The 17,245-nt window shown below is 45.1% G+C and overlaps 1 protein-coding gene across 1 annotated transcript in view; it reads right to left on the reverse strand.

Annotated features, from left to right (window-relative positions):
- LOC308311781 (voltage-gated delayed rectifier potassium channel KCNH8-like) overlaps window positions 1-17,245 on the reverse strand; it is a gene marked incomplete at its 3' end in the record, with an annotated part of 58,676 nt that overhangs the window by 10,468 nt on the left and 30,963 nt on the right. The window contains exons 9-10 of the mRNA XM_080758559.1: window positions 12,420-12,619; window positions 6,833-7,082 (exon numbers count right to left, since the gene is read on the reverse strand). Coding sequence (XP_080614685.1) covers window positions 6,833-7,082; window positions 12,420-12,619 — 450 coding nt within the window. The remainder of the gene's footprint in view (window positions 1-6,832; window positions 7,083-12,419; window positions 12,620-17,245) is intronic.

The following is a 17,245-nucleotide window of genomic DNA, read 5'->3' on the forward strand; positions in this document are numbered from 1 at the left end:
CCAAACAAACAGTCAATGAGCGCTACTACCATGTAAACAAGGTTGTAGATCTGCTATTCAATACCTCACTATCACTACTTATTGAGCCTTTTCTTTTAAAGCCATTTAGAGAAATTATTAGATTGTTAAATTTGTATTTATGAAATTATTTTGAGAAATGTTGTCATTGTTTTTAATTGATGAAAAGTTGTGATATATTTGCTTAAACTTATATTTTAATATTTTTGAAATAATATATTATATAAATTTAGGAAATGGGGAAAAAAGAGATTTACTATAGTCGCAAGTCGACCCATGAAAATTGGTCCGCAACCCAAACATGGGTCCGCAGTCTGTGCGTGAATTCTTCAGTCTGTGCGTGAATTCTTCAGTCTGTGCGTGAATTCTTCAGTCTGTGCGTGAATTCTTCAGTCTGTGCGTGAATTCTTCAGTCTGTGCGTGAATTCTTCAGTCTGTGCGTGAATTCTTCAGTCTGTGCGTGAATTATTCTGTCTGTGGGTGAATTATTCTGTCTGTGGGTGAATTCTTCTGTCTGTGCGTGAATTCTTCAGTCTGTGCGTGAATTCTTCAGTCTGTGCGTGAATTCTTCAGTCTGTGGGTGAATTCTTATGTGGGTGAGTTATTCTGTCTGTGGGTGAGTTCTTCTGTCTGTGGGTGAGTTCTTCTGTCTGTGGGTGAGTTCTTCTGTCTGTGGGTGAGTTCTTCTGTCTGTGGGTGAGTTCTTCTGTCTGTGGTGTGAGTTCTTCTGTCTGTGGTGTGAGTTCTTCTGTCTGTGCGTGAATTCTTCAGTCTGTGCGTGAATTCTTCAGTCTGTGCGTGAATTCTTCAGTCTGTGGGTGAATTCTTATGTGGGTGAGTTCTTCTGTCTGTGGGTGAGTTCTTCTGTCTGTGGGTGAGTTCTTCTGTCTGTGGGTGAGTTCTTCTGTCTGTGCGTGAATTCTTCAGTCTGTGGGTGAATTCTTATGTGGGTGAGTTCTTCTGTCTGTGGGTGAATTATTCTGTCTGTGGGTGAGTTCTTCTGTCTGTGGGTGAGTTCTTCTGTCTGTGCGTGAATTCTTCTGTCTGTGGGTGAGTTCTTCTGTCTGTGGGTGAGTTCTTCTGTCTGTGGGTGAGTTCTTCTGTCTGTGGGTGAGTTCTTCTGTCTGTGGGTGAGTTCTTCTGTCTGTGGGTGAGTTCTTCTGTCTGTGGGTGAGTTCTTCTGTCTGTGGGTGAATTCGTCAGGGCATGGCTTGTTAAAGGGGTGAAAGACTGCAGGGTTTTTGTTCTCTCTCTGCTAAGCCCAATTACTGACAACGCTGCTGCTTTTAGGCTGTCGGAGATTGTAAGACTTTGTACTGGGTGCCGTGTGCCTGCATGTGTGCCTGGCTGGCACCAATGATAAAAGGCACACAAAGTTGTTTATATCACTTTGATTGCCTTATTTGAGCGAGCTGTCCAGTAATCCATCAACACCAGTCTACCTGCTTGAATAGCACAGCGTTTGACTCACTGACACTGAGACAATCTATTTCTGTAAGCAGGGTGGTGTGCTAAATGGAATGGTTACCGAGTGCATGTGTGGGGAGAGACCATTTGTCAAAAGCCAATATGCACACACACACACACAAACACACGGTTTGATTTAACGTAATTGGAAAATAAATAACAACATTGGATGAATATGCACAATACTACTATAGGCTAACTTATAATACTTATAATTAGTCAGTTGTCTGCATGACGCCCAGAGCAGTGTTGGCAATAAGCAAATGCTTTTCCCTGGGTTTTTTGTATTTAATTGTGAGTGTGTTACTAATCAACACAGTGTAAATAATGCAGGGCCTGCTGTATAATTGAGTCTATATTTCCCGAGGAGACATTTGTAATTGGACTGGCTTGGCCTCCGTTTGCAACAATGTGTGCAGGAAGAAATCTCTGCTGTCCGGAGGAAGCTTGTTTGAGTTAGGAGGTTTTGTGCAATGCGTTTTTTACTACTTTCCATTGGTTCAATATTTTCGAGACAAAACACACAGGCGTAAAGGGTGTTCAACAGCACTGATTTATGGAAACAAATCTAAAATGGAGTTATGAAGTTGCCTCCGGACAGCAACGATTAATGTGTAGTGTGTACATATGGGACTCTATACATGCATGCATGTACTACTGTACCATGTACCGATTTCTACGAGGTTGTAGATCTGCCATTTTCAGAGCGCAACAAAAAATCCTTTGGTTCTACTGGATCTCTTCGCCACCAGTCCCTCCCTAACAGTTCAGGCTAGTTTTTGTTGATGAAATTGTCTGTATATTTAGTATTTTTATTTCATTTAGTTTGGGTTAGGGTCAGTGAAAAAATGTACATCATGTTCATCGAAGAAGTGTCAAGGATACCAACACAAGAAAGTCTGAAGAATTATTATTTCCACGGCGGAATGGTTTCTCACACTGCACTGCATTTACAGTAGGTAGTCTGTCATGTTATATACAAGATACAGTACATGCTGACAGGCCTTTGGTCACTCTCACACACACACACACACACACACACACACACACACACACACACACACACACACACACACACACACACACACACACACACACACACACACACACACACACACACACACACACACACACACACACACACACACACACAGAGCGCTTTGGAGTTATTGGATTTGAGGCTACTTTGGGGAGACAGTGATGAGGCAGATAGAGAGAAGGGAGCTGCAGAGAGAGAATCGACATACAGTAGATATGTTGCTACTGGTACGGTACCACGCTGTCTCTAACATCAGCGGTGGACGGTAAGTACATTGTACTTTTTTAGGGTGAGTATTTTGATCAATAAAACACAAAGAGTTAGGAATGGAGATGGCGGTTTCTGCCCGACAGTTACGATAATGGCGATTATTTGCAGAACATTATTTTCGCTGTATGGGCACAGCTCTTATCCCCAAATTAAATTTCCCGATGTTCCAGCAGAATGCAGCCTAATGACGAACACCCCACCCAGAACAAACACATTCCACATGAAGCCATTCTCCAAAGCCCTCTTTTCGCCAATTTTGCGTGAAGTTGGATGGAATATAAAATACGGCATTCTCTTACAAAAATAAAAAATAAAAAAGTTATGAAATATTAAAAAATACATTGTTTCTGTCTGCCTGACAGCGATGATATCAAGCTGCTATGATCCACTCCTCGCACTCTCCGACAGAAGCTCGGTTTACAACAGATCTTCTAGTTTGCCTACAACGCTGTCTCATAATCGACTGACTACACACCATGCCATGATGGGCCCAGGGACGTATTGTATTGGCATCAAAAGTGCATTTTGGGCCTGGGCCGTGGCTCAGCAGTCCAGGGTCTGGCAGTGTGCCGCGGGTTCGACTCCCAATCCCGACGGCCTTTACTGCATGTCACTCCCCCATCTCTCTCCCCCATTTCCTGTCAGCCTACTGTCTGTCCCGCTATAAAAAATATAAAATAAAAATGGCGAAAGACGCAAAAAAACCCCATAATGATAAAAGAAAAAGTGCATTTTGAATTCCGGACTTTTACTATAGTACTTCTATAGTGCAGTATTGGTACTTTTACTTCCGACGCTCTGCAGTGCACACCAGCTCCCTCTGTGGCCGTCCCACACTCTTATTAGCTGCTGCGTCTTTGATACTGTGCTGGATGATGTATTGACTGCAGCCGTGACAGCCACTCTATTTTACAACACGGTATAATAGCTCTGCCAGTATACCTCAGCCTATCTGTCTACATCACTGTCTGATGATCTGCACTGTCTGGGGGTTTACTGTCCAATCTCTGTCAGCCACTCCGTGTAAAGTACAGTCTCGATGATGCATTGCTTTAGATCGCTTAGGTCCATTGCTTAGATGCTCTCTCTACAATGTCTGATGGTTTATTAGCCCAATACATGTCTGCAGCTCTGTGTGCAAAGACTTGTCTTGGTGATCCATTGCTTTACGCACAATTCATATTTTAGTTGCAGACTATTATGTCACGCATCGGGAATAAATAGCCAATATGCAAGCTCACGTCAATATAGAATGTAGCTCACAACGCATTAAATCTGCGACACGCTGTCAATTATGTCTCTCTACGTTGTCCTGAGACGAGCCCTCCATCGGCGTCTCCAGTCATCTCGGTTCTCCATACATCTGGCCAGCTCATTTGTGCTTTCTGCACCAGCATCTTTCTTTAGTACGTCCACATAGGACGTCCTCTCGATCGATGCCCGTGTGTTGGTTCCCACAGTACAAGCTTTTTGGCCGGGGGTTATTGGTGTCGGTGGCAGTGGCCAGCTAGTTTCATCCTCCTTACTGCTATCTTCTCTGATACACATGGTAATGCCCCGTACAGACGCTTGTTGGTGTTGTGCTCGTCCTGGTTGATGTTCAGTACCACACGTAACATTCTACTTGGTCAAAGACGTTTTCGAAACTGCTTTCAATGCAAGCTTCTGAAGCACACAGGTTGTGAATTGTGGAAGAGCTAAAACAAACATGCTTGCACGCTTCTCACAACTTGAATACAGAATTAACAGAAGGAGATGCATGTAGACATGCCTACTGTATGTATATCGGAATGGAAGGATACTCCAGTTTGGCATACGATAAATAAGGGCATGTAAGGAAAAAAGGGATGCCAGAGATAATGTGGTTTAACTAGAAAAGTGTGCCTCTCGAACGCAGATCTCCGCTAGGCCACGTTGCTGTCCCAGGGCCGTGTCAGTCGTAGGGTGCAGCCGTCAGGACATATAGAGGCTGCATAACATCTGATTCCAATGTCGGTATGATTGTTAGATATTGATTCACGATATATAGGCCTACATGTACGGCCTAAATTCGCCCGAGTATAATTCTGATCAGAGTGTGCTCGAGTCCAAACTATGGGCCATGGCGGAGAATCCATGCTCTGAATGAAATCAATGGGTCATATTCCAAAAATCCAAACGCACTGCCGTTCAACATTTCTTTTTCAAAACTAAGAACATTGATATTGTTCAACCACACTGCTGAGTGTACTGGCCACTGACCACCCACCACCCCAGGCCCGGATTAAAAATGGAACTCATGCAGGGCTTGACACTAATGGTTGCCCGGGGCAAGCAAAAAAGAAATCGGGCAGGTGAAGGTTGCTACCGGGTTGCCTGATCGGGCAAGTGTGCATTTTGAGTGAACGTCGTAGTTTAGTTGGCTATAAACACAACATGAGATATATCTGTCTTGAACGTGGTCATTGCACGCCGCCTCCGCGTCTTCCCCTGCTTTCTGTCTCTCTCCCTGCGGCCCTGCCTCTCTCCCAAGGAACCCCACCGCCGCCACCACCACACACAGACTGTAGCACTACTAGCATGCGTGAAGTAGTTTTTCTTTAGTAGAGTGAAGAGTGAAGTAGAGTTTTCTTAAGCCCCCCAAAACAGGCCAGCAGCCTGGGGGAAAAGGTACAAAATACTACGGACACAGTCACAGAGAAAAAAGTGACGATAGAAAAAGTTAATGAGTCAGAACGAGGAGTGGAGTCAGTGGACTGTGGCGTTTCCATGGCTGCTACTACAGCACAGGGTAACAAAGTTTGTTGTGACTTCTTTCTGACCGGTATGTTCAGTCTATCGGTAAACAATCTAAACATGGCCTCAAGACGACGTATAACCTGCCCCAACCAACAATACCATCACTGGTTGGTTTATTGTGTTTTCAGAACGTCGTTGTTGGTTGCCAGTCATTCAACAATCATCTCACACTGATAGTATGCCCATGGTCTATGTGAAAGTGGAATGAGGTGTCCTCCGAATGGAAGAACTACGAAGAGAGCTACCTCTAATGTTAAAATAAACCTCTTATTGTTAAAATAAAATATAGTATTCACTATTTACATGATTGTTACTTGATTGTTTACTGTGGCCTATTCCTGTGACTTAAGCAAAAACATAATTTTCTAAGTTTTCAACTGGGAAAGGAAACGTTTCAAGCATGCAAGTAGAAAGTAAAAAATACGTTAAAATAAACAGTAATGCAAAATGTACAATATATTTTGGGGGCAAGTGGCCATGAGCTGAGGGCAAGTAGAACATGACCTTTACTTGCCCGACGGGCAAGTGCCTCTGAGACCTTAGTGTCAACCCCTGTGACTTACTGGAGCTCAAGCGCCAGGGCCCCGCAGCTTGCAAGGGCCCTCTGCGAGACTATTTCAAAGTATTCATAGGTCACCAATTTGTAACGCAAACACAGGAACCCCCGCTAGTCTTTTGGTTATCCAACAGTTTCGTAACCCCTCTGTGGGAGGAGAAATAGCAGATCCAGGGACGGGGAGCAGCCTTCCAACTCTATGGGGAGCAGCGGCGATAGTGCTGGTGGTGCACTTAACGCACGCGTGTTAATTCGCTGGGCGTGCAAAACGCAAAAATGTGCCGTTCTCGATTCTGTTACGCGCACACGAATCACATTGGGCCTTTTGATTTGGTGTAGCGCCAGGGCCCATCGGAAGGGGTTGATTCGGCACTGGGCCACTTACTCAGGGGTCACCAACATCATGTCTGTGACAAATGTGTCCGTTGTTACACACTAATTACCGAAAGTCTCCAAGGTTTTCTTCAGTATGTGTATGACACTGATTTACTATGACAATATGGCATATTAGCGGTCAAACTAGTCCCAAAAGTTTCATTCGCAAGGGCCCCCTTAACCCCTTAACTCACAGGTCCATTTGGTTCCATTTGTACATTCTCAGAGTTAGCCCTTCAGGGCTGGCTCTTTATGTGTTTCTGGTAATATCAATGTCAACTTATTTTAAGTATGTCCGTGGCAAAAAGGGACCTTGACCTTGCACTTACCCAGTATAGCCAACACAGTGTTGTCCTTCAACACCTCCATGGAGCCGGAGCAGACGAAGTAGATGGCTTGGAGCGCATCGCCCTGGCGGATGAGGAACTCCCCCGGGGCGCAGAAGGACGTCTTGATGATGAGGGACAGGGAGCGCAGGCAGCCCCGGCTGGCCGACTCGAACAGGGACAGCTGGAGGAGCTCGCTGTTGAGGTGCATGGCGATGTCGGCCCTCAGCTCGTCGGGAAAGTCCTTCAGCAGCTGTGTGTGGGACCACGGAGGGAAACGCTCAATGGACTATTATGCACAACACATGCACGCCCATTTTGGAATAGAACTTGGGGCCCCGTCCTTACTTCCTTCACAGGTGTTTACCGATGATGCTAATAAAGGCTCTGTTCCATTCTGGTCAAACAGAAGAGTCAGGGTTGCTGCACTCTGCTACACCAGTGGGTCTCTCAAAGTGTGCTTGAGTGGGTTCTAAATGGCCCCATACGGGTGTGTAACTCTGAGAGTGTACAGATGGAATCACATGGACCCGTAAGGGTCCATTTGGTCCCATTTGTACACTCCCAGAGTTATGGGATTCCTTGAAATTAAAAAGTTTGAGAACCACTGCACACTAAATGGAACAGGGCCTTAATTAGTATCATCTGTAACACCTGTGAAGGAAGTAGGAAGAGTTATTCTGTGTGCATATAGCCCATTCGACAGCTCATCACAAGAGGAGTCAATGTACAATGGACATAAAGCACATGAGCACCAGAGCTCCTGGCAGTAGCTCAGGAAGTAAGCTGCAAATCATAAATGGTAAATGCCGGTGCATTTATGTAGCACCTTTATTCAAAACGCCTTTGGATAAAAGTGCTACACCCATTCATGCACACATTCACACACCGATGGTGGAGGAAATCATGCAAGGCAGAACGACTAGGGATGTCCCATATCACCTTCTTTTTTTTACTCCCGACTGCCGATGCCGATTTTTCCTAATCCGATATTTATATTTTTGAGTGGTGTAATTCATGGGCAGGTACTGTATGAACCTGCCCTGATGAAGACTCTTTTGGAGTCAAAACATGTTTTTTTTCTAAATAAAGTACCTTGATTTTTATCCACCCTCTCCTCATCCTCAAGTGCTCGGATCGCCGCCTTTTCTCTAGTATTCCAGTACCACGGATCTTTGAAGCACCAGTCTACACTACTTTTAAACTTTTATTGCATCTCCATCGAGCAGGTCGATTCTCTTCTTGTCACTATTATAGTTCAGTCAGATAACTCACGAATGGTTTCGACCAATATTTTATTATAGAATGAGAATACAAGTGTGGATATAATATTTCATCTTGGCGTTCCGAGCTGCTACAGTACATTTTTCTCCCTGCTCAGCACAATCATGAAGCCATCATTAAACATTAAGAGCAGGGAGATGGATATACAGTACGATAACAACCGCCCATGGGGAACAGAACTAATCGCAGAGCCCACACCCGGTGGTGCTGGGGTGGCGGTGGGAGCAAACAGGTTTTAATCTGTAAACGTGCAGATTTGAGGGGCGACAACGCAGCCATATTTACGTGGGCGCGGTCCCGTTAAATTGTCACGCGCGAGCTCGTTTCGTGCACACGCCCGCGACTCACCAGACCTGGATTCCGTTTAGTTGGTTTTTTTACGCTCGTATGTTGTTGATCTAGGTGACAGCGTCTGCGTTAATTGATGCCTGTCTGAAAGGACCTTTAGGCGAGCTTAAATACCTCGCCCAATTGGTCATCTGATTGCCACGTCAGCGTATGATGTATGGGTCTTGCATAACACTGTATAGGCCCACATATTAAGACCGTATTAGAGCGTATTAAACCCTTTAGGCCTGACATCGACATTTAAGAAATGTCTTCTAAATCTTGACTGTTTTCTGAAATATCAGTGGTGCTCAATATTTAATGTCAAGGACCCCAAAAATGTATAGGCCGCCGACCCCATCTGAAAATATGTAGTTCCAGGGACCTCCCCCCAGAAGTTAAAAAACGTTTGCTCTGAAAGAATATATATACAAAGATCTGAGGCACGCAGACCTACAAGCTCGTAGCGTGGCACTCGGTGCCGCGCTATGAGCTTGTAGATCTGCTATTTTTCAATAGCTAAAGTATAACATTATGCTTAAAACACCAAAAGGGGTTCCCGCCCAAAATGGGTTAAGCACTGGAGTATATGCTGCCTGAACTAACTTTGCAAGCCACGCATCATTTGGTTGCATGTGCAAACATCCATGGCAAATAAAATGTAGGATGATCTCATGCACCTCATGAGGCTCTGTGGTTGACACCAATATGAAACTGGGCTACTGCCCTTTACATCTGGCTTTGAATTAAGCAGTATACTGTAGCCTTAGACTTGGCCTTGAATCTAGCTTTGAAACCTTTAGGGAATGGGGAAAATGAATGACTATTGCACTACTGCGCTGTGAAATCCCGAGCGTTAATTTAACAATGACCTTTGATGTACATTTCCTATGCCCCTTAAGGGGCTCATTAGCCAACACTAGCAGACTGTAGTTGGTATGGCAGACCCCAGGTGTGGCTTTGTATGTGTGGTATAGTAAATGATAAGCAGCATCTTGCTAGAGAAAAGCTCCCTTGTTAAATAAACGTTTCTTTCTACTACGAACAGAGGTAGTAGGTTGAGTCTGCTTGAAATCTGCACTCTCTATGGCCAATTTATACAGGAAAACATGTCGGCTAGACACTTTAGTCACTGGACAGTAAATTAGGCGCTATTCTACAACTGGCAACTGCCCCCATATATCTGAATATTTGGATGATTGTTGGACAAGTTGCTAGATAATTTCAATATTCACATGCTTGGTGTTTAAAAAAATATTCCAATCCTTAAATAGCCACAACATGTGTGCATGCAGAGATGTCAAAAATATTCCAATCCTTAAATATCCACAACATGTGTGCATGCACAGATGTCAAGGACCACATCTGCTGTTCAATCCACTTCCATGACACTGAGTGAGTGACTGTTTGGGGCACTTGAAATGTCCTCTGCACAAGATGTGTGGGATTATAACCTGGAAGACGTCATTGCTACAGTAGTAGTATACACAGTAAGCTGTGGAACAACTGACCAGATCTATACTCTTGCAGGGATCCTGGAGAAGGCTGCGCATTGTCACCTATCCCGTTTGTAATTTTCATGGACAGGATCTCGAGGAGAAGTCGTGGCGGAGAGGGTATACAGCTCGGTGAGCTAAGGGTTGCTTCACTGCTTTTTGCAGACGATGTGGTCCTGATGGCACCATTGGTCCAAGACCTTCAGCTCTCACTGGACCGGTTCGCAGTCGAGTGTACGGCGGCTGGGATGAAGATCAGCCTCCCCAAATCTGAGGCCATGGTTCTCAACAGGAAACCGTTGGATTGTGCGGTTGAAATAGGGATTGAGACATTACCCCAGGTGAAGGAGTTCAAGTATCTCAGGGTCACAAGTTCACAAGTGAGGGGAGGACGGAGACGGAGATCAGCCGGATAATCGGAGCGGCAGGGGCGGTATTGCAGTCGCTGTACCGCACTGTTGTGACAAAAAGAGAGCTGAGCCAGAAGGCAGAGCTTTCTGTCTAACGAGCAATCTTCGTTCCTATGCCTAATGCCTATGGTCATGAAGTGTGGGTCATGACCGAAAGAATAAGGTTGCGAATACAAGCGCTTCCCCAACATGGCAGCGCTCCCATTGATGTGATTGGAGAGACTGTCGGTGACATTGCAATGCATACATCTGGAGAGGCCATGTCATTGCTTAGGCAAATTAAAGATTAATGTTCAGTTCAACTCAATGAGTTTGACTAAATAAACACAGATGGCTTTCATTCATCAGATTTGGCACAGATGTTGTGTGTGTGTGTGTGTGTGTGTGTGTGTAAACTGTATCTTCTGCAAAACTGCAGGATGGAGTCCAGAACATTAAAGAATATCATTGCCAGTGGTGGAAAGTACATCTAAGTACAATTTTGAGGTATTTGTAATTTACTTTAGTATTTCCAATTTCCAAAACTTTTACATCTAATCCACTACATCTCGGAGGCAAATATTGTACTTTTACTCCAATACACTTATTTGAAAACTTTAGTTACACACATGGCAGAAGTCTCACAAGGCACAACTGCCAGTCAAAGTGACTGCTCTCACTGATTGGACTGGTGAATTAAATGGTGTTGCTAATAATAACGTCGCTGTCGGGAGGAAACTACTTTTCTTTTTCTTCCCATAAGTCAGTGCTGTTGAACACCCTCCACGTCTGTGTGTTGGTTCAAAAATATTGAACCAATGGAAAGTATAGTAAAAAGCGCTTCGGAAGCAAGTAGGTCGGGAGTGGCTGATTGTCGGTATTAGTCGCTAACACACAGGTGTCTGTCCCCGTTACAATGCCCTATAGACCCCTGGGAGATGGTGTCTGTCCCCGTTACAATGCCCTATAGACCCCTGGGAGATGGAGTCTATCCCCATTACAATGCCCAGCCAGACCCCTGGGAGGTGGAATGCTGAGGTGGAGCGCCTCACATACTATCAGCTCCCAGTACTTCCCGCATTGCTGCACCCAAGCCGTGCCACTCTTACACTGAGTTGGCGATGACCGGGATTGAACCCATTAACTTTAAATTTTCTGAAAAATTAATATTTTAGAGTTAGGCGATGTCTTCCGGACATCAGAGATAAGTCTAACGTGCATAAATCTAATGCACTGCCAAGCGAGTATGTCCCTCTGCTTCCTAACTATCAATCATTTAGCTGAGAAACCCTTGGAACCCCCTCAAGGACCCCAGACCCCATTTGGAGAAGCACTGCAATAGCATTTGCAGACACATGGCCAGCTGCTGTGGGATGTTTGTTCTTTTCGGAGTAGTTAAAGTTACATTTTGGACATCGCAATGGAAAGGAAGACTGAAGAACACCAACAGCTTTTAACATGATCATCAAGATGTGTGTGAGGCCCGGCTTTGTTTAAACTTGTTTTAAATCACTCAACACTGGAACACTGAACAATTGTTTCCCCTCGACCAACGAGGTACTCAGACAGAATGAGTGATTGCATGGCAAATGCATGAGCCGGATAGCCATGAAATTAAGACTGTGTGCGTGCGTGCGTGCGTGCGTGCGTTGCACACATGTGTGTCGCATGAGTTGGGCATGAATCCTCTAGTAGTTACTTTGAGTCCTGCCCTATATTCTACCCAGACGGCAAGACATCCATATTTGCATAATCATTGCCGGAGCGGCGGAGCCAATCCGGTTGATCCGGATTGGAATAGCCAGGGTCAATCCAAGCCACGGTAGTTAATTAAATTATGTCTGACTTGCAAGGGAACAAGCTGTACATGTCCTGTTAATGTCCACACACACAGAAAAAATGGGGGTGCATACGATTGTTAGACATGCCAACAGTCTGACAGGCCCTAGTCCGACAACACCGTCGCTCCCGACATGCGCAGCCGGTTACTACTTACGTTACTACTACTAACCCGTGGCAGGTTGAAAACTAAAAATGTACGCGCGACCAACTCCTGCACAACCTCCCTCCATCCCTCCCGTACGTCGTTCTCACCTCGCTGACGTCGATGCCGTTGTTGACGGACCAGGTGGTCTGGAAGCACTCCATCATGCGCTGCTCCAGGGCCTTGGGCAGCCTGTGGACGCGGATGAAGTCCTTCAGGTCCTTGGTACGGGTGTGGTACAGAGAGCGACGGGAGTACATCCTCTGGATGATGGCCGTCACGTTGCCGAACACCACGGCGTGCATCAGCGCTGCGGAGGAGCATGGAGGACAGCAGGGACGTGCAGAGAGTGTTAGCGAGGCAGGGGCTGAAACATTTCGAGGTACTCTTGATGCTTTTGTGTGAGGCCGTAGTGTGATGGAAGTAGGACATTACAAAAATCCACAAAAGGTTAAAATACGGAGATGAAAGAGGCTTCTGCCCCGACAGCAACGATACAGTATATAGGCTACTACTTAGTTCAGGGGTTCTCAACCTGTGGGTCGGGACCACCATCAACGCCTTGTGAGTTTGTAGATCTGCTATTTTCTCAATATTTATCTGTCGAACCGAGTCAAGCTAAATGTAATGCCTCAATTCACTCTTTGTATCGAGTTGTGCTTTCATGTGAAATGTACCCATTCTGCAAACTGTTAATAAATACTTGTATTCAATCAAGTCTGGAGAGGGACGTTTTTTTATGTAAATGGCCAGGTGGCTCAAGCCCCCTTTGATGTCTATGTGTGCACATGCCTGCATGACAGAATAAAAAATCTAAAATTTGACCCAAAATAAATTGCAATAGTATTCATTCAAAGTTTTTTATGATATTTAGGGTCATCAATCTTTTTTTAATTATTATATAAATATTTTTGTGCAAAACTAGAATCATGAATAACCCCTAGTTTGACATGCTACTTAAAGCATAATTCAAATGTGAAATCTTTGCCTTATATTGTGACCTTGGGGGATTATACACCTCAATAAGATCCGCCAAATACTGAGGTGCCAAACCATTCAGCGCTTACAGAAAAACAATACGATTTTAAAGTAAATTCTGAAACGCACAGGGAGCCAGTGTAGCGACGCCAGAACGGGTGTGATGTGGTCCCGCCTGCGAGTTCCAGTTAGAAGACGTTCCGCGGCATTTTGGACTAACTGAGAGTAGCAGAGCAATGGATGCTTGGTTTAGGCCAGCATAGAGCGCGTTACGCCGTTACAGTAGTCCAGGCGCGTGGTGATAAAGGCATGGATAACACGCTCAAAATCACCAAAGGAAAGTACAGCCTTGACTATAGTACTTGCCCAGCTTTATTATTCCGTATAAACATTTAAATTATTGATTCCACATAAATCTTTTAGGTCATGTGGGTCAATACACCATCATCATCATCATCACGTACTTATGCAAAACTCAAAGCTTGAAATTGTCAGTGCACTGGTGCAGCCACACATTTTCACACAATTTCCCCTGAATTGCCTTTCTAGTTATTTGTTTTGTGCATTTCCATGTTCCTCTCTTTTATAATTGCCCCCCCTGGCGCCCCCTAGCTGTACCAGCGGGGGCTCATCAACGGCCCCCACTTTGAAGAGCTCTGGGGTAGACTCTACCCGGTGGAGCGCGGGAGAAGGAGAGACTCAGGGAGAGAGAGAGAGAGAGAGAGAGAGAGAGAGAGAGAGAGAGAGAGAGAGAGAGAGAGAGAGAGAGAGAGAGAGAGAGAGAGAGAGATAAAAAGAGGAAAACAGTTTGTGGGATAACAAGGCAGGGGATCAGCAGCGAGGGATAAAAGGATGAATAGGGAACGAGAGACAGAGGAATATGTAGACACAGAGAGAGGGGTGGATTTGTGGAAACGGAGAGATAGTAGTGAGAGAGAATGAATGAAGAGTGGGACAGATGGACAGACAGATGCCCCACACAGAGGAGAGCCGTCCAGACAGACAAACAACAATATACTCTCTTGAACGTCATGAATAATAATGCATTCCATTTTAATTCCTTCTCCTGCGCTGTGAATGACTGTCTTGGCAGGGCTCAGTGGGCAGGGAAAAGGAAGATCTTGAAGTGTGCGTGTGTGTGTGTGTGTGTGTGTGTGTGTGTGTGTGTGAGTGTGCGTGTGTGTCATAATATTTTCTTTTATTATTCAGTCTTTCGTGGCTGTAAATCTAATGCACTGTCTGGGATGTGCAGTGTGGATCACTTTGACCGAATTTGTTCCCTCAAAATCTCATCAATAGAGTTTATTTGAAATTAAAATTGAACAGAGAGAGAGAGAGAGAGAGAGAATTAGGGGGGAAAAGAGCTTTGGTAAGTCAATGATGAGAGAGAGAGAGAGTGTGGAAAAGAGAGAGGAATGAAAATGTGATGAAAAGAATGATTTCCATATATCACCTCTATGGCAATTTACCTGCAAGCTATCGAACCATTCATCTGAAGAATGCATCGATAAAGATGGTTTAAGCAAAAGCTGGAAAAATCCTCAATTTAATTCCTGATGTGATCAAACCAATTATCCTGATATGATCATCATTTATGGGCAACACCCATCACCCTGGCAGAGTTCTGCCTGATGTACGCCACCGTACAACCGTGTCCCCGCGCAGGCGCGCAGAAAACACAAATAGCAGAAATAGCAGATAACATGTCGCATTGCGACACGTTGGGATCGTTATACGTGGGGAATGGAACTCAATTAGTGCCTGGCCCTATTGAGCTGGAAGTTTGATTAAAGATAAACTTGTCAGGTAATTAACACGAATCCTATGGTGCTATTGTGAGGCAGAACTGAAGTGTGGAAATCGGACACTTCCCGATGCGATCTGTGTGGAGATGGAGCTCAGCATGTCTCCCAGTGCTGGAAGAGGTTTATGCATGATATGATACGTCATGTCACGTCATGCAGCGCTGTGTGTTACGTTATGTCCTGTTGCTTAACCTCCTTACTATTTTCAACCATTGCTCATCTTTAATTCCTATGGCACCATAAATCCCAGTTGGAACACAAGGAAGAGTCAACCAGTGTGTGTGTGTGTGTGTGTGTGTGTGTGTGTGTGTGTGCGTGCGTGCGTGCGCGCGTGCGTACACAGCAGTGATTCTCAACTGCCAAACTGACCCGCAGTTTGATATGCATTCAGGCCACGGAACCCCATTTCATTTCATAGGCATAATTTGTTTTTAATTTCTGCAAGCCCAATCCACACTGAGAAATCCTCAGTGTTTAACTCTGAGGGCCTTATCTTCCGCACAGAGCTAAGAGGCTTCGAAGCCTCTTAGCACCGAGGCGCAATGCTCATTACTATTTTAACGCACTTCTCATTTTTAGACTTCTGTGTTGTCTTCTAGATGCCAAATGATCTTGTGTGTGTGCAAGCTGGTCTTAAATGAAAAATGGCTATGCCAACTCCAAACAGCTTCAAAGACACGATGCCAGCACTATTTAAAGATGGAGTGCTGTGATTCCCCCTGTAATTATTACCATCAGGTGCTATGACTATACTAGGATGCTTTTTTCCACCTTATCACCACCCACCTGTTGATAATGGGGAGGGGTTAGGGTTATGATGTCACTAAAGTGATGTATTTTGATTGGGCCTTTTGACTAAAACGCTTTCAAGAAGAAACCAAAAATACACAGGGAAGACATATTTGAATATTATAATCACACCTGGGGATCTATTAGAGTATTATTAACTCCACAAGTAAGCCTTGCCGAGCCATGAAGCCCATAAGAGGAGCCTATCTCCTGTTTCAGCGTGAGGCAGCTTGATGCACAAGTACACCCCCTGGACATGACGCTAGTATGTCGATCGAACCCCGACCTCCCAGTCTCAGGGCGGACACTCTAACCACAAGGCCACTGAGCTGGTGTGTTAACTCCAGCATGTTAACTCCATAGACGCATACAAAAGAGAAAAAGTACAAAAATCACGGCATTCCATCTTTAACACCACTGAATGCGAAAACAGAAATTAAAGGAGGGGGACCTTACTCTGCATGGGAGCATTGGTTCGACATGCATCCGCACCTCGGACTAGCGCCTGCTCCCACGCTTGCGGTTAGGTTAGGGTTTGAGGTGGGTTGTCGTGTTTCGGTTGACTAGTCAGACCAAACACATGCACCCACTCTGCATAACAGATTTGCCTACCAGGAAATTACCCCCTCCCCTTCTCGTTCCATTTGTACAGTCATTTGGTTACAGACCTGTACACGTTGTCCATTTGGACTCCAACAAGGACCCAGAGCCAACGTTGAGAACCAGTGGTGTGTAGCCAGCCAGCCTATAAGCTGGCTGATGGTGGGGGGCTTCATTTGCGAGTCTTGACAGACAGGGGGCTTAACATGGGAACTGCTCCAAACCCCTCACTATAGCATCCACCTCACCCACTCCCCACCATCTCTACCACAACACGTTCCCCACAGCCTGAGCTGCTGTCCTGTTGCCATGGAGACGTGCTTTTTCCTTTTAGACATTTTTTTAATCTTTCTAAAACAAAATCTCCCCAATTTAGTCGTTATGCAAATTCCTCCCATGTGTGTAATAGTCCCCGTGTCTGCATGCCAACCCCTAATGTTTTTTTTACTGGGAGGGTAAAATGCATGCAGAGGAACACACACATGCCACCCCGTTATCCACTCCCTGTAAACGTGACTATACCGTCTCAAGTTTCGCTAGTGCACCATGCACCGACCAGGCAAACGCGTCCGGATTGTGTTAACATGCATGGGCCGTTGCTTCATTTAAAAACATACATACTGTGCATTTTGAACCTTAGGCAAGCTTATATCACTGCCAGAACTAATGAAGTTAGGCATGGGACACATCCCTTCATGGTAATGTCTTGCTTGCTATAGTATAGTGCTCAAGGACCTGCCCCCTATAGGAGAGCTCCTGCTCAA

The sequence above is a fragment of the Protomyctophum bolini genome (genome assembly GCF_963924005.1).
Source record: "Protomyctophum bolini genome assembly, chromosome: 24".
NCBI classification, from domain to species: domain Eukaryota; kingdom Metazoa; phylum Chordata; class Actinopteri; order Myctophiformes; family Myctophidae; genus Protomyctophum; species Protomyctophum bolini.